The sequence below is a fragment of the Excalfactoria chinensis genome, chromosome 3, assembly GCF_039878825.1.
Source record: "Excalfactoria chinensis isolate bCotChi1 chromosome 3, bCotChi1.hap2, whole genome shotgun sequence".
Lineage (NCBI taxonomy): Eukaryota > Metazoa > Chordata > Aves > Galliformes > Phasianidae > Excalfactoria > Excalfactoria chinensis.
The window spans coordinates 71,404,164-71,422,876 of NC_092827.1; the positions used below are offsets into that span (position 1 = coordinate 71,404,164).

An 18,713-nucleotide genomic window follows, 5' to 3' on the forward strand; every position below is an offset into this window, starting at 1 on the left:
AAACCAATTAAAAGATGTGAAAGTCCCTTTCAAATTTACTGTGACATTTAATGAACAATGAATAATGAATGCAGGCCCCTGAGTTAGTAAAGTCTTGTTGACTAGCGAACCTGCACTTTTATCTGTAATATACCCTAAAAATCAATGGCCAGAGCAGCTAAATAATCCTAAGAAATCTTTATATAAGATTCCTAGAATGTACAAACAGTTCTAAAAATTATTTGTGTCATATTCAGCAATTAAAAAGAAAATTCAACCTTTGTTTGCACAATAGCTTTTTGTGTAATCAAGAAGGGTGGCTTGCTAATGACTTTGCTAAGCCTCAATCTATTCTTTTTTAGTGATATATTTATAGTACAAGTGGTATGCAAAGTACTGAATCCTACGATGCATTTTACACTAGGAAGAGACTTTAAAAAGTGATTTAACACTGCTGCTCTTCAATCATTTATTTAGTTGTGTTTGAATACTGTAATCTGTTTCACTAGTACTGTGATACAACTGAATTTTGTCTTCCAGATGTTTGACGTTTATGGTAATGAATGAGAAAGATAGAAGCAAAACTGACACAGAGTCCACTTTTCTTGCTAAAACCTATATTTCTTTAATGAATGAAATGATATAATCCCATTAGTGTCTTAAAATATAGAGTCCGTGGTAGTTTAGAGTAACTTAGGTGTAGTAGTTTGCATTATTGTTATGCTTATAGTGATTTTCCTCTTACTTATTTCAGTTCTAACTGTGTCTTAGTCAACACATCAGGGAACAGTTGCAGTAAAAAGCAAATTATGTATGTATACAAAAGCTGAACGTTACCAGTTTTAAATTATATGATACATCCTCCTCTAACCCCATTAATTTTTCATATCCAGTTATTATTCTCCTGTGAGTAATAAAGCAAAATCCAATCTGTTAGTGATTTCATAGTCTAAAAGTAGCTGTTTAGAGTGTATGAAAATAGTCTTTTGTGCTTACTCAATAGCCTTTGCACATTCCTGGCACAAATAAAGTAACTGGTAAAAACCAATGGCCTAATCTGGTACCCTTCTGTGATGAAGCGTTGGTGTGAGTAGACAAAAGAAGGGCAGCTGATGCCATTTATCTGGAATACTGCAAGGGCTCTGATATGGTCCTGTGTCACATCCTTATCTCTTAATTAGAAAGATACAGATTTGAAGTCTGGACTATTCACTGAATAAGGAATTGATTGAAAGGTCAACAGCTTTTTGTCCAGGTGGAGGCCAGTAATGTGTAATGTCTCACAGGGGTCTGTTTTGGGACTGGTATTCTGCAGCCTCTTTAACAATAATGTAGAGAGTGAGGTACAGTGCACTCCAAGAAATGTTGTTGAGGACACCAAGTTGAGTGGTACAGTTGTTAAAAGGAAGGGATGCCATCCAAAGGGACATGAACAATCTTGAAAAATGGGTCCATAAGAACCTAAAGAGGTGTAACAAGGACACTTTATGCTTAGAGGTTGATGAGGCTCTGGAATGGATTTCCTGGAGAATCTGCAGATGTTCTGTCCTTGAAAGTTTTCAAGGCTGGGCTGGATAGGGCCCTGGGCAGCCTGGTCTAGTTGGTGGCAACCCTGCCTATGTCAGGGGGATTGGAACTAAATGATTTTTTTGAAGTCCCTTTCAACCTAAGCCATTCTATTGTTAAACTTTCAGAGAAAGTCTTGGAATCATAGAAGCATAGAATCAACAAGGCTGGAAAAGGCCTTCAGGATCATATAGCCCAACTGTCCACCTACCACCAATGTTTCCTCACTAGACCATGTTCCCTAGTATGAAATCTAAATATTTCTTGAGCACCTCCAGGGGCAGTGATTCAATCACGTCCCTGAGCAGCCCATTCCAGTGCCTAATCACTTCTTCAGAGAATATATATATTTTTCCTGATATTCCCTAATATTCAACCTGAGCTTCCCCTGGTGCAAATTGAGGCCACATTCCCTCTAGTCCTGTTGCTAATTAAGTGGAAGAAAAGGCTGAACTCACACACCACTCTTTCAGGCAATTGTAGAGAGCTGTGTGATCTCCCATGAGCATCCTCTTCTCCTTCCTGAACAGACCTCATTACCCTAGGCATTCCTTATAAAACTTGTGCTCAAGACCCTTCACCAGCTTCACTGACCTTTCCTGGATATAGTCCAGGGTCTCGATGCCATTCCATCCTGTTAAGTTTTCTTGAATGTGCTTTGCACCCATGCCATATGCATTCTGAATCCTGAGGGCATATTTGGATCACTGAGAGAATAAATGTTCCAGTGAAGCTGTGAATATTTGCCCAAATAGTTGTTAGGGCAGGATGAGCACACAGCTTTACAGTAACAGGGCTAGCCTGGCATTAATCCAGAAAGAGAGGAGAGAACACATCTACTATAACCATTCCACCATCATCTCAGCATCAGTAAAACAAACTAATCTATTTCATGTAGGTAACATCATTTTACATAGGGAAAGGTTTTCTTTCCTAATGAGACTTATTTACCTAAGATATTAAAAAGAAGAATAACGAGTATTAGTGATTCTGTTGTTGAAAGTAATTTCAGTGTTTGAACACACAAATAAAAGGAGAAGACATAAATCTCATTTATGTTAAGACATAAAATCACTCATCAGTAGTTACTATTCCACACCAACGCTCAACTTTCATTTGTGCTCCCCTTCCCATTACGTATGACCACCCCCTTCACTAAGTGGACATAATAATTACTTTGATCATTTTCTTAATAAGATCTTTGAAGGAAAAAAAATCTACCCCCCTATTCTGTATTTAGTTATGTGTTAAGCTTTTACAGGACTAGTACATGTAATCGCAGCTAGTGACTGACATTCCTATAACATAAAAGTCTTCAAAATGCATATTGGTTACATGGCTTTAGTAAATGCATGAATGAATTTTATTGAATATATGTTAAAACATAAGCCAAAATGCAGCTTTTAGAATGAAAAGTTCTCACGTGAGTTGACTGTACACTGAAAGCTGAGATGTATGAGCAGCATTAGCTCCATTAAGAAGCTTACTTACATTAGTGACTAGTCAGTCTCTTTGAATATATATATTTTTTCTCATAGGTAATGACAAAGTCCTTCGTTTGTGGCATCCCTGGATTAATACTAGGCCTACAGGAAAGCTGTCAGGACATCAGCACAGTGTTGTGGAAATTGTGACGAATGAAAAAGATCAGCAAGTTATCAGCCTTTCTTTTGCAAAGGTAAAATGTTATTTTTAATTTTGGAAATCAGTACTTACTACTGATAGTGTCTGGTCCTGATCTTATTGCTCGTCTGTTTGTTTATTTTAATTAAAATGTAGAGTTTTAGCTTAACATTTCCTTATTATTTTATTTATAATGAGAATTGACAAATTTGACTTTTTTTTCTTTCTGTGTGTGCAAAAAAAACCAAACAACAAACCATAGTAGATATTAAATTTCTGATAGATTCTGTGTTACCTATCAGCTGACAGAACTATTACATAACTAGTATCTGAATGCTGAACTCAATAGCAATAGTCTGCAACCATGCAACCACTTCCCACTGCTTCCAGAGCTTAAGCACTGGATTAGGCTCCCCGGGGAGGTGGTTGAGTCACCATCCCTGGATGTGTTTAAAAACTATTTGGATGTGGTGCTCAGGGACATGATTTAGTGGAGGGTTGTTAGTTAGGATAGTATGGTTAGATCATGGTTGGACTTAATGACCTTTAAGGTCTTTCCCAGTCTGAGTGATTCTATGATTCATTTCCCTTCTTTCTACTTGTCAACCTACGAAATCTATATATGGGTTTTTTTCTTACACTGACTACTCTATACGCCATGATAAACTTTCAGTCTCTTTCTGAATAGTGTCAATTATCAAACTTAGTGATTAAAAGTATTGTTCATTAACAGAAATAGTGCAGATTTTTACAAGCACGGCAGGCAGACTCTTGTTCATCGCTAATAAAAATGTATACACAACAGTGATGACTATACTGAAAAACAGTGTGAAACATTTTACCAAAATACAGACTTTTGCATACAGCACAACCTCTTTGTTAAAGTAGCTGTATCCTAAGAGTCTCCTATTAGCCTACAGTAAGGGTGCCTAACAGTAAATAATTTCACTATCTGATATGGTAGTGCTTCTACCTGCTGTTCACTGGCTACTGCAGCTCAATCCTGTCATGTTTAGGAACAGCCAAAAACTGTGAGCAAATAGATTCTCACTGATAGAGTGAGATATCTCAACAGAGATCACTATTAACTGTCCCTCCCTATCTGTAGTTATTTTGCCCATTCTTTTGCAGCTAGAAGCAGCTGTTGTTATTATTATTATTATTATTATTTTAATGCTGCAGAGCACTTTGTATGCATTCAGAAAACATTGAGGGGAAAAAGAACAGTCATAGCTGTAGGGGTTTTTAAACCTGGAGATGTGGTAGGAAGTAGGTTGTTCTCATGATCTTTCCCTCAGAATGATCTATGGACATGGGAAGATTAAGGACAGTGGTATAACACTTGTACTGAAATGCTGTGCGGCAGTGAAAACCATTGTCTCTCACTTAGTGTGAAGTGGGAATTCGGAACTAGAACAGTAGAGACCAAGGTATCTTGTCTTGTCTGCTAAATTATTGATGAAAGCCACTAAGAGAATTGTCCCACTAATTTTACTAGAACTACTCCTATGGTGGGCCTGGTTGAATTAGGCTGCTTAAGTGAGTCAGGTGAGCAAGGTTTGATACTCCAAGCTTGAATGCATGATATCAATTGTTGATCAATGGGGCTAGGATAAGGAGTGCATTCCTGTATAACTTTCTATGCTATCCCTTGTAAACAACACAAAACTTTTATTTTCAAATCAGTGGAAAGAATTTTGCCTTTCTTCTCTTTAAAAGTAATTTCATTTTTGATAGCTAATACTTAAACAGTGTGGTAGGAAAGTACTGCAATTGTAATAAACAGGTTCATTTCTTGAGTTTCCATTCTTGGGCATGATAAAATTTCACTCCATTCATAATCTCTTCCAAATCAAATGCAGCTGTTTAGATATATTGTTTATAAGCATATAAACAATCCCTTGGATTTAATTTTCTTCTTTGGATTTTCATGCAACTTACCTACCTTTCTGGTATTTTCAATGCAATTAACCTTTTCTGCAAGTAAGAACTGCAAAATTGGCATAGAGAAGAGCAGGCTCAGGGAGCTTCTCATCAAAGAAGAGCAAGGCTCTTTTCATTGGTACCCAGTGACAGGCACAGGGCAAAAACTGAAACATGGGGAAAATGATGCACACATCAGGAGGCACTTCTTTACTCTGGTGGTGGCTGAGGACTGGCACAGGTTGCACAGACAGAGAGGTTGTACACTTTTGCCATTGGAGACTCTGGTTATGGTGGTACCTTTCCAAAATGCAGTTTTTCAGTTTATATGAGAATGCATGAATTTCATTTATAATTGAATTGCCTTCATATATTTTTAGCATGTGTGAAAGAAATGATCCAGTAGATTTTCTGTTTCCGGGCAAATATTTGATTTTAAATTTGATTTGATTAAATATTTGATTAAATAATCTCTATTTGATGCAGAAAAGATCAAGATCCATATTCAGCCTGTGTTAATTTCTTTAGATTTTCTAACCAAAAACTGAGATTTAAAGATTAATCTACATTAAAAATAAATTTGCAGACCTGTAGTTTTCTAGTTCCTTTGTTTTTTGATTGGTGAAGGAAGAAATATTGGATCTTAAAATGTAAGTGAGGTGTTTACATGAAGATTACTTCAGTACTACATCTAAGGTGAGAACTGTGTCATGAGCAGGAAGAGCATGACTGTTGTTTTGAGCTCACCCAACCCAGGTGTTCATGGGCACAAATCTCTGTCTTAAACCTCAGACTTCTTCTACAGCTCTTTTACAAAATCTGTCATTGTTTAGCATCCACTAAATAGCCTGCAGTCCCATTAATTTACAACCAGGCTCACTGTTGCTTATTACCCTGTTTAATTTTTTTCCAATATCTCTCCATGACTGGGAAAAAGGAAAAAAAGCCTTACATATTACCAGGTTAGTGGTACTATTTAAGGAGGTGATTTGAAGTGTATGTAATTTTGAACTTCACCAAATTACTGTCTCAGTAAGGCACTAGGTATAGTATTGGCTGCTGCATAACATTGTGTTAGTATGCTTAGAGCTAAATCCTCCTTGCCTTTGCCTCAAAAGCAATTCCATTGACATCAATTTGTTCCTAAGTCTTCTAATAACTACAGGGAGTTCTAGTACTTTGTAGGATCACCTTCAGAGATCAAAGGATGCAAAACTGAACTCCACAGGTAACTTACTTTATTGAATAACATGGCAAGCAGAACTGTAGTTTGACCTCTGCTTCATGCTTGGTGATTTTTCTTTGAGGGTTCAGACTTTTTGTATAAATTTGTGACTTACAACATGGAACCTTCAATGACATGCTGAAGTAGGTATGCTATGTAGCAAATAGAATCCCTGAAGAAGGATCTCTGCACAAATACATAATTACATAATAATTACATAATAACTGAGCCAAACAAGTATTTTTCATTGATGTAAGTCAGCACTGCAGAAGGTATCACTGTTAATGTAGCTTAGGTGTTCCTGTATGGTGGAAGCAGTGTGAAGGATGAAGACAGTAATTTTCAAAAGCAATTAAAGATCCTTCTTGCTGCACTCCACCTCCACTCCGATTTTGTTTTCTCAGAAGTAGTCTGTGTGTGATTTCACAAGACACAGTCAGAAAGCATTTTACCATAAAGAGAATGTTTTCAAAGGGCTTCAGTGATTCCCAACACTTAGCAGGATAGGGAAGTTCCTCAGTGAATAAATAGAACAGTTTTAACAAAGTGTTCCTCAGGCAACTCCCCCAGTCACCTCCTACTTTCAAATTAAGAACGCCTTTTGTTTCTTTTCTTTCCTCCTGAATTCATACACATTCAGATGTGCTGGTGCAGATGAGCAGCATCTGTGACATTGTATCACACAGCCATGCTCTTGGTGCCTTGTGTTACTCATATGAAACAGTGATTTGTATAATCTCCCTATCTGATGCCTCCAGGATGGAGAAGGAAGAAAGGTTGAGTGGAAGGAGGAAATTTATTAATGACCAGATTTTTGCTGTTACTACAAGTGACTACATATTCTTAATGTGGCATTGACATAAATGGCTGAAAACAAGCAAGAAACGGTACAAGAAGTTCTTACTTGTGCTGTAAAATCATTTCCTCTGTGATCTACTGCTGTGATAAAATGTCAAGCTTATGTTTTGACTGTTGACCAATTTTGCTTGAAAAAAAACATGATACTATTAAAATTGTCTGTCTTCAGTTTTATTCCAATTTATATCAGTTTTATTGCAATTTATAATAGATCTGGATGACGTTTCCAGGAAGGTCTCTGTTCAAGGACTTATTCTTCTCTCCTGACTAGAAAATCTCCACTGGTACTTACTTCTGATTAATCTTCTGTTCTTGGAGCTGTTTTTACACCTCCTAATTGAGATTGTGCCAGAAATCAGCTTGGAGATTTACCTTAAACATTGCCCTAACTTTTTCAACTTTTTCAACACTGGCGTATCTATTTATTTTCTCTCCTTTTTCAGAATTTTGCTGGATCCTCTGTAAATTCCTTTAAAATCAGGTTATAGAAGGAAATTACAATAATCTCTACCTCTGTCTATCCATCTCTGTTCTTGATATTGCATACTCCTGTATAATTTCCATCAATTGCTCTTGCTTTCAATATTTTATACTCCCTCATTTTGCAAACAGTGTAGTCTTCTATTTTATTTCTTATACTGTATTTTTTCTATGCTGAGATTGTATTTTAAGGAAAAAGATTTATACTTCAATACTTTATTCAGACTAAGAAATTGAAGTTCTTAGTTGTGTAGCATATATCTTCTGAAGAAATCATCAAACCATTCCTGGCAATTGCACTGAACTTTTCAAAGCATTAACAAATGCATAAGTGAAGTTTTCTCAATGATCAAGAACATGATTAAGGGCTGAGCATACTGTCTGTGAATTATAATGGGTACAAATGATGTTTAACAGAAAAATAAATAAAATTCAAAATGAAGAAAGGAGTGGAATATAATGAGGAAAACTGAATAAGTCAAAGCTTTTGTTCTGTTTCAGAGTACAGCTTTCTGTGTGTCTTTTGGGAAAACATTTACTTTCTCCATTTAAATGTGTGACTTTCTTGTTCCTGAGTAGAAATATTTAAGCTTGTACATAAATAGACAGATAAGACTGCAGAAATCCCTAATATAAAATATATATATATATATTTTCATACATATATATATGTATAGTCCCAAATTCAAATTTGGAAAAATATTTCTGAGTGGAATTTTGCTTTCAAATATCCTTCTAATAAAGAGGGATTAAAATCAGAGAGTTGAATTTTCTGAATTGTCATAAATGAATTTGACTGTTACTATTTTGATTTTGAGTTTGACAGATGTCACCTTCATGTTTCTTTCTCAGAGTTCTTTTATGTTCTGCATTGGTGTTAGAGAAGATGAGCTAAAAGCCAATGTTTTTCAGGTCAACATTGCAAAACTTAGCCTTTCTATGCCTTTTATTCTCAGTAAAATCAGGATGAAGATGCCTTAGGTATTTGTCTTGTTTGTTTTTGGATGTAACACACGTAACAACGTGACTTGCATTGGATGCTATGTCATTTTTCTCATACAAATGAAAAGTATTTGAAAACTCAATAAAGATGCAGCATTAAATTTTCTCCCCCCACCACTCTCTCTAGATTTTCATTGTATGGGATCTACAGACCCTTTCAATGCTGCAGGTCTTCCAGGATCAAGAGAGTCCTAGAGGAATTGAGCCCCTTGTTATGGTATTTGACAATGCTTGTGGCACACTTATCACAGGTATGTTGCTGTAACTAATGTGTGAGAGCTTCTCCCCTCTATGTAAACCACTTCAAAAGTAACATCTCCTTTTCATGGGAGTTACAACAGCTACAAAGAGCAAAATGACCCTATTTATTAGTGCAAATTCTCAGCTACAAAAAATAGCGACCATCATTAGCTGTGGATTTTTTGGCACTGATGAACAAGAAAGAGCCTGCATGAAACTCTCATAAAAAATCTGCACCAGCACAGGTGACCCTCTGTTGCATAGCTACTATGGCAGAACCATTACTAGGAAAAGGTTGTGTATGCAGTCCATCTTTCATCAACCCAAACAGATGAAATCAGAAGGTGCCAAATCTGAACAATATAGTCCTCATGAAAATGAGATAGCTTTGTCCTTACAAACGAAGACTGGATGGAGCAGTGCCTAAATATCTGTAAAAATCTAGTCCTGGGCTCTGTTAATGGTGCCATTACAAGGTTAAGTGAATTTCCCAATGCTCCTGAATAGGACAAAAGACTTGAGGCTATATGTGGGTACATTAATTCTTATGGCTATGTACCTGATTTTATGAAGGAAATTTTCAGCTATTAGTTCACTAACATCCATAAATTACGGCTCACCTTCATGTTTATTTGAATGCTGCCACAGGTTTCCTTCTGTGTCTTTTTCCAAACTGCTGTCCTGTGTGCCTGGGCTCTTACCAAGAATTATGCAATTCCATCCTTTGCTGTATATTCACTGCTGACCGAGTTATTCTGCTGTTACAATGTAGCTGTGCTGGAACTGAAATAGGAGTCTGGATTGCAAGCCTGCCTTATAAAAGCCTTCTTTCGTCTTGTCTTCCATATCTGCCTTTCTGTCTATGCAATCCTTCTGATCAGAGAGCACCAGAAGGTGAAACTCTGTTCAGACCTGCAGTGCTGTATAAAGGAAGGTACAGAAGAAATCTCACTGCATGTAGATAAAATTGTCTTTTGTCTAAGGAAGTGGCTTGAGGCAGGGACCTACTTACCTATCATTTAACTGGGTTGTCTCTTTCCAAGAACAGATAGTCTCAAAACACAGACAAGATTCCTTATGCTCTTCAGAAAAACTCGAATAAACATTTACTTCTTATATGAACCGTTTTATAAAATATGCTTTCTCTTGTCTCACTACATGCAGGGGCAACTGTCATTGATATTTATCCCCTAACACAAGTGATACAAGATACAAAGCAGGTCCCAAAGACACATGAGAAAAGCATAAATGTTCTGGCTTATAACAGGGCTTTTCATCAAATCCTCACTGTCTGCTCTGAGTCAATACTGAAGGTGAGTTGTCCTTTAAGCTGTAAAAAGTCCCAGATTTTTTTTAATTACAAATAAGTAATTGGGCAGTTAGTTAACCAATTAGTGTTTATTATTTAAAGAGTTGGCTTTGCGGCTATTTTTGTGCCCACATTCTTCAGGGAAGAAGTAGTCAATGATGAATCAGATGTATTAGATTGAACAGCATTAATTTTATTAGAAAACTGCTTCTCTGACTTGTACTGCAAACACCAGGAAGATTGAGCAAGGCTTTGGAAGCAGCAATTTTATTTGTGCTTTTATTTCCTTTGGCCATATTTTGGTATACTTCACCTGTTTGGAAATGGATAGTACAGCAATAATGGTGTCCTATTTAGTAGCTGCCAAGCAAAACTTTAAATGCCAGGTCAAATATGTATCCAAACAATAACTCATGTAAGCCTTATTGCATGCTGTTCTTCAATTCAGAAGGCATATATCTCATGAACATCTCTTTAGGTACGGTAAATGCTTGAGTCCCAGACAGCTTAGTGGGATACAAAAGCATACTTCAGATGCTCCATGGGTTGGTATAAAACATGAATAACCTCACTTTGTAAAAACAGGACTATGGAAAAGATGCTGCTCTGGCATTAAAAAAATCTTTAACTAGCATTGTCTCTCAGATATAAAGATTCTTTTACTAAAATTGAAAGTTTTGATGGTGCATTTGGTGTGACCAAATCACAGAACCTGATTCATTTATTTTTTTTATTCTCCTGTTATTCCTTTTTTTTTTCCTGAATCTGTTTCTGTTTGACTAGCAGATTTGGAGCCAATTTGCTGACCTTTTGCAGATCCTTTTATCTTTCAATTTCTTAGAACATGTTGTTCTGAGCCTTTGGGATTTCAGTCATACAGTGAGAGAGAAGTGTTGAATATAACAACCAGTTAACAAGAAAAATAAAGTGATGGAAATGTCTCACAGTTCTTACTTTTTATTACTGCTTCGTGTTGAAACACTATTTTAAATATTAAATATGTGTATTAATTTGAACCATTAAAAGTAGTCACTGAACAAATATTAGAAAACCCATAGACAAATATAACGAATCATTACAGGTGTAATTAGCAGTGTGATACTGGTTGTCAGAAGCACTAATGACCTGCAGTTTTCATTAATTACTGATGAATTTGAGTTGCATGATTTGCAGGGTGAAGTAGCTTCTCTTATTGAGCCAGTTGGTGGTGCATACCATTTCTTTGGCAGAAGGCTTGTTTGTGTAAATTGTCTATGTTATACTCTCAATAGGATGTTATTTCTCATTGTAAGCCTCCAGCTTCTTTAGATCATGATGGCTACAAAAACATTACAGATACAAAATAGTTTTCAGCATCTGTTGCTGAAGAACATCAGATCCAGACAGTGCTTAAGACATGAGAGACTACTTCACAAATCAAGTTGAATCTGGAGGAATTACGTTAGGATCTCAGTAGAAGGACATGGTAGTGTACTATTGAGTCTGCTGAAATAACAGAGAATTTATTTCATGGAAGTTTAAATATGTTCTTGGAAGGGAAGTATGCATCTTTATACAATTACACTAGAAAAAAAAAGGTGTGAGGAGTTTTAGAGGATGTACTACAAATGATTAACTTTTTCTTTTCTTTTCTTTTCTTTTCTTTTCTTTTCTTTTCTTTTCTTTTCTTTTCTTTTCTTTTCTTTTCTTTTCTTTTCTTTTCTTTTCTTTTCTTTTCTTTTCTTTTCTTTTCTTTTCTTTTCTTTTCTTTTCTTTTCTTTTCTTTTCTTTTCTTTTTTCTTTTAAAGGTCTGGGATCTAGAAACAGGATATCAAATATATCAGATTGAAGATGCACATGGGCTGAACATTGAAGTGACCTGTGCAGCAATTGAAACAAATGGTTTTTATCTTGCTACTGGGGCTCGTGATGGTAAACCAACTGAATAATTACCACTAATGGTTGGACTGGAAGATCTTTTAGGTCTTTTCCAACCTTGGTGATTCTATGATTCTATTCTATGATCATTTTATGATGTTTATGTGAAATGACATGTAAACAATCAGAACTCTTTGTCTTGAGCCACTTTGTCTCAGTGATAGAATGAATTTCGGCTTTCATCCAAGGTGGGAGAAAGTATTCTCACAAAGAATTACAGGGCTGTAGGTTTTGCTCTTGGTCAGAAAAGATATCTCCTTATCTCTGGACCTAGATCTCTTGTACAGTGAGTAAATGGCTCCAGGTGGCTACCATTCTGTAGTGTTTTTTTCTGATTTTATAATGTCTCAGATCAATACGGTAATGAACACCAGAATATATATATATATATATATATATCTTATGTGTTTTCCGACTTTTCCCCGTGTTATATAAGGTGCATCAGTTATACAGAATGTGAGAGGATCACTCCAACATATTCACATATTTGGTGCTAGCTACACCAAATTCTGCAGCAACTTCAATAATTCTGTAATCTGTAAACACTGAAGAATAATTCTCCTCACATTCAAATGTTCAAGTATACACCTGAATTATTAAAATATGTGAAATATATGAAGGCTGCTTCACATAAAAGGAAAATACCCTTTTCCCACACAGAATACTGAATAATATTTAGAATTTTATATTTTGCAATAGAGATTGAACTCTGTGGATCGTAAAAGCATGACCATAGTTGAATGCTATCAAGTCATACAAAACTGGAGTCATAAATAATAGCAGCCTGTCATGGTTTTTCCTGGTTTCCCTGACAAGGCAAGACTTGCTTGCTTTCTCAATAAACGTATATGCAGTTAAATCTTCTTGAAGATGATTGACTTAGCTCTGCACCTTCAATTCGATTTTCTTCTTTCTTCTCCTTTCCCTATCCTAATTCAAGTTCCTGAGTGTGAAGCATTATCAGTTGTTGAAAGTTCATTCCCTTTTGTGTATGTTTCTTATTCCTGTCTAGGAACAGTGAAAATTTGGGATTTTGGCAGTGGACAGGAAGTTAAAACCTTGCCTTTGACCCAGCACAGCAAGGATGAGCATTGCGTGCTGAAGTTAGTCTATCTGAAGGCTAATAAGAGTCAGCATGTTCTTCTCATTTTGGAACAGAGTGGGAAGATGAAAATCATTCAGGTTTTTTAACATAATTATATATATATGTGTTTGTGTATATATATACATATGGATACATTCTGATTATTACTATTTCATTTATTAGCTACTAATTTTCAAGGTAACATAAGACTTTCTCATTAATCAGTAGATAAATGTATAGAAACTATCAAGAAGTTATCCTTTCTATAACTCATCAAGTTAACTTTTCTTTGTAAGTTCATTAGTCTATTGTTGTTTTGAGCATTCTGTTCATTTCTTTTCACATACTAGCTATAATGGAAAATAAGTATTTTCTGTTTGTGATTGAGACCTTTTGATTCAATTTCTTAATAGATTGTCACAGTTATCAGGCTCTCAATCCTGTTAACAATTAGTTTCTAAACAAGAGAACCAAGAATTTGTTATGCAGCCTTGGATATTCAATACACATTGTTTAGCTAGTTTATACAACACTACAAAAAGTTAGGGCTTACATGCATAGATAGAAACCAGGAGCCTCACAGTGAGCAAGATTGGAATGGGCTGAGTCATGGCTATGTGCAGAACACCTTGGAGCCATTTACTGTTCATGGCTTGTATAGGCAAATGCTCCCCTCCCAGTGCATTTAATGTGTATGAGCTGGCAGTTCACAAAGGGACAGGAAGTACCATTTCACTCCTAAAGATAATGTTTGTGTTAGGAAGCAGCTGCTTAGTGCCTTGATTGCATTCGTTAGTGCTGATGCAACAAGAAGTTTGTGTAAGTTCACTCTGGCTGCTCTGGAATTTTCACAACCAGTGCTCACATACAGAGCTCCAGATCTATTTGTTATAGTGATAGACTTTATGCTTTTGATACTAAGTGATATCTGAAATTCTACTGCGCACCAATTACTCTGCAGTGTTAGTACTTGAAGTTGCTGAATTATTCATGCAATGTAAACGAGCCCATTGACTAACAGGTTGGTAAGGAGTTGAATCTCTTCTGTGTCTATGTGAGTCTAAGTAATTAATTCTATTATATATAATTGCAGAACTACCTTTCTATAAAACTGTTCCAGTAATACTGAGTAATACAGGTTATTATTATGAGAGTTTAAAGAGGCTCTAAACACAATAGCAAGATAAACCTGAGTAGCACTCCAAACACTGTTTAGAAGAGTCAACCGTACTCACTCACAGTTTTCACTCCTTCCCCATATTTTTCTTTTATTTTCTTGTCTGAGACAATTAATATTGTAGGACTTAGTGAAATCTTAATCATTGCTCTGTTCTGGAGCTTGAGACAGCTGTGAGAACACAAGAAAACCTAAGAAGCTGATTTTAGTACCATTTTCCAAAACAGAATTTGTAAGGTTAAAAAAGGAACTGGTTACTAAAGAAAATTCAAAATAGTTGGGAAAACTGTTAAGGTAATTTGCGGGAGCTCTAGGTGTAATGGGGAGGGACTGATAACTCAAAGCAGTGACTTAAGTATGGCTTGTTCTCACAGAAATGAGATAACCATCAGCTGTGCTAATATGCTAGATATGAACTGGAGACTACCCATGTTAATAAAATAAGTAGCTGAAACTCAAGTTTCTTAACTTAGTTTAAATGGGAAATTAAACTGCATATGCCAGATAAAGTTTGAAATGTTTTTTTAAATTAGGCACAGAAAACAAGCTTTAGATGCACCCTTGCTGATCATTTTCTTATGAGTAACAAAATATTTTCCTCCCTCTTTCGTTAATTTATTTTAACAGGGTAATGAAACTCAAAGATACCTAGAGGTTACATGGGTGCTTCCTGAGGCAGTGTTGTTTCTACAAGGAAGTCCAGTTGAATTTCTGTCACTGAATCCAGACACTTTACAAAAACATGAATTTTTTCCAGATATCCAGCTACCATCTGACACCAGTTCTCTAAGCAGTGATGCAGAGGTGAGAAACACTTTAAAGTTCCACATCGTTTACAGAAGATTGGAAAGTAAAAAGTTTACTGTGCCCTTGAGGATCTCGTGGTTTAACAGCAGGATAAGAACCAACTTAGTATTCCATACTTTCCAGTACACTGGAGGTCTTAATAAATTATGTAAGAGAGCTATTGTTTCTGAGATAGATCTGCTTAATAACTCATTGCACTGTTGTTGCCATGGTTAAGGAGCTCTGAATACACACTTCATACTCCTGTACAAAAAAAGAAGTTGAAGTCCTTGTGTTAGGAATCTTCTAGAAATCAAATTTCCTTCAGTGCTATAGATAGCCTGGCCTTCAGTGATAGTGGCACATGAAAGTCAAGGTGAGTGTTAAAGTGATATCTGTTCCCATGTTTAACAAGTCCTGCAGCTGCAAACACATCTCCGATTCCTCCTACTTGTTCCCCTTGCTGCATACACTGGTGTACAGGCACTTCATAGAGGCATCCTGTTGTGATTTCCCTAGTAAGGTGTGAAAGCTTTTTCCACAGTGATGTCCTGTGGTAAGGGCTTTATTTGTCTTCATGTACTTAGAGTGGGTTCATTCATTCCTTTTTGGTTGATACGAGGTCCCTCATATCTACATCACCACATATCTTGTTTACCAACCTGGTCCACAACCTCTTTGCTTTATTTTTTATCATTGTTTCCCTCCCCTGTTAGTCCTAATTTAAACCTCTCTTCAAAGTTCGCCAACCTGTTGGCAAATATGTTTATGCTCCAGTTTGTCAGGACAGCCCACATATCTCTTGGGAAGAACATTTATATCCACTGGGATATGCAGGGTGTACTAAGTAGTCTGAAGGCTAGGCAAACCCCAGCAGCCTCTTCATAATATTCCAAATCTAAGTTACCACCAAGCAGAAGATTTCCCTGGATAGCAAGACAGGTTGGTAGATGGAGGCCTTCATCCTCTGCAGAAGGGAGTTTATCATTACTCTCACTCTCTGCTTCCTTCTGGTTCTTCTGTCTAGCTCAAATACAGTAGTATTAGAATAATATTGAATATGAACTGTTGATTGACACATCATATTAAGTTAGCAGTTAAAAGAGATCATTCTGTAGTGTCTACATTGTTCCAACTAAATTTTTTTTTAATGTTCTTTGTAGGGATTTGTACCTTCTGTGGAAATGAAGTGCTTTGATGTTTTGAAAGTAGAAGGACATAGCTTGATAACTACAGGAAGTGAAAATGGTGCAGTAATTCTGTGGGATTTTGAATCTGTCTCTGTCAGATACATGTAAGTCTTGCTTTTGTGGAGGAATTTTCTTATCTAGTATTTCATATGAACCTTCCAAACAGCATATTGGAAGTTCTGAGGTACTCAACTGTAAAGGATGAACATCAATCAAGAGTTAAAGCAGAAATTTGACTGGGCCCCTCTCCCTCCCACTTCAAATCACTTTGCTAGCTAGTCCCCATGTTGCAGTTAGCAGAAGTAATTAAAAGAGTCACTTGTGAAAGGAATGAAGTAATCAAGAATAGCATTTTCACATGTCAGCACTGCCACTGAAGGAAACTTACTGAGCAAGTCACTGTCATTGGTTAATGGCTGCTATGGAGCCATAGAATTTCCTTATTTATTAAGTTTTGTGTTTGAGAGGATATCTGGAAATGAGAATATTTCAGCTAATGATCATGGATGTATTACATTCTTGCTGACTTATGTGACTGTAGTTCTGCTCTTTATTTGAACTTATTTCTTCATATTTCTTTTGGAAAGAAAGGCGCCTAATAAATAAATAAAATAAATAAATAAAGTTGTTCTCTTGCTATGAAAATTTCTGGCAGTGTAGAAATGGGCAAGTAGATTTGATGTAAGTTTTTATATGTCCTGTACAAAAAACTGCCTAGTTTCTTCTTATCTTATGGTGTTTCTGCAGTACAAATGTTGAAATAGGTAGGTTGTTGAATCATCTCACTGTTCTTGTTTGCTTGGACTGATGATTAGTCAAAATATTTTTCTCACTAGCAAGGAGATGACTTTCACAGGTGTGTACCTGAATTCCAGCCATTCATTGAAAAGGGAAATAGAAATGTGCAATATTGGCCTATATTGGTGGTATTATTTCTCTTTGCTCTTTCTGATTTCAAATATCTTCTTGGTCTTACCTTCAAGTCTGATTAAAATACTCTCCTTTTGAAATATCTATCTTTTCTTAAAAGTAAGACATTTTACAGAAAGGTTTTTTTTGTTTGTTTGTTTTTTGAAGGTTTTTTTTGCCCACTCACTGGGGAGCAGCAGCATTTTGTTGAAAGACCTTTGTGATTCAGACGTCTGGCTGCTCAGATAAGATGCCATACCACATATTTTTGAGTGTCACTAATCAATTTGCTTAGTTCTAGCAAATACTTTAAATAGTTCAGGAGTATTAACTTAAAAATTCTTGGTTAATTAGTGCAGGTTTCTTTGGAAGCTGAACAGAGGGGAAGAAAGTATGTTTTGAATTAGCATGACCTGAAAACTTGTTTCATTTGCTTCACCTCCAAGAGTACAAAAATTGATCAGGCGATAATGCTCACTTCAACTTGAAATTCCTAGCTCAGATATTTGTGAGAAAGAGGAAATAAAAAGCTTGTTTCAGAAAACTGCAACATTGAATATCCTCTTCACTCATTAAGTCCCTGGCTAAGGTACTCCTCAGTAATTTGGTGATATGGACTCAGGTCCTATTTCTATCTGCATGGTTTTAAACCCACAGCTCTCACAGGAGTTCTGTAACTATCGTGTTATAAGATATTCTGCAGAACATAAGGCAAGAGGGAACCTTTGATTTTATTTATTTATTTATTTATTCTGGAGTAATTCCAGCTCGCAAGGCAAGAATGATCCATGAACCCAGGTCTAGTCAATTATTTATTCACAGTGGAAACAGGAAAGGTAGAAAACCTTCCTTTACTTCATCAGAATATGTACTAATTGGGTACCTCTTTGCCAGTGTCATTACTGGCAGTTTTTCAGTGGTTGCTTTGAGGTCATAATTCTCTTTACCTAGAAAACTATCGTATGACTATGTATAGTCGTATTTAACAAGAAGTCTGAAGTGATTTTGGATGTTTGGGAGTAAAACTCTTTCACTGAAAGCAGCAAAATGGATGGGCAGGATATTTCCAAAAATTGTTGCATGGGATGAGTTACTACATCAGAAGGGTGAATAACTGAACATGTCTGGTTAGACTGAGTGGTGTGGTACAGCCAGTCTTCTGTGTTGGAGATGGAATGTAAGTCTTTTTAAGACCATAAAAACTCAAGACTTAGCTATCCACTCCAATAGTTTCACATCATCTGTAATGTGTAGAATTGGCACATTTGTGAAAAAGTGAGCCGAGTTTTACTTACACCACAGAAAATAATAAAAACTGCAGTTCTAGGTTTGTCCCTTTGTTTTTACTTCCCCATAGATGAGGGGTAAATCATTGCTTTGTAAGGAAAGTATTTTACCCAGAATTCACACATATGACTGGCTTGAATGCCAGGAACAAGGTATTT

The 18,713-nt window shown here is 36.2% G+C and overlaps 1 protein-coding gene across 1 annotated transcript in view; it reads left to right on the top strand.

The window, feature by feature from the left end:
* Positions 1-18,713, top strand: part of WDR64 (WD repeat domain 64) — a 55,412-nt gene that overhangs the window by 22,271 nt on the left and 14,428 nt on the right. The window contains exons 10-16 of the mRNA XM_072332207.1: positions 3,084-3,223; positions 8,784-8,907; positions 10,061-10,209; positions 11,993-12,116; positions 13,135-13,304; positions 15,011-15,187; positions 16,333-16,463. Of these exons, the coding sequence (XP_072188308.1) occupies positions 3,084-3,223; positions 8,784-8,907; positions 10,061-10,209; positions 11,993-12,116; positions 13,135-13,304; positions 15,011-15,187; positions 16,333-16,463 (1,015 nt within the window). The remainder of the gene's footprint in view (positions 1-3,083; positions 3,224-8,783; positions 8,908-10,060; positions 10,210-11,992; positions 12,117-13,134; positions 13,305-15,010; positions 15,188-16,332; positions 16,464-18,713) is intronic.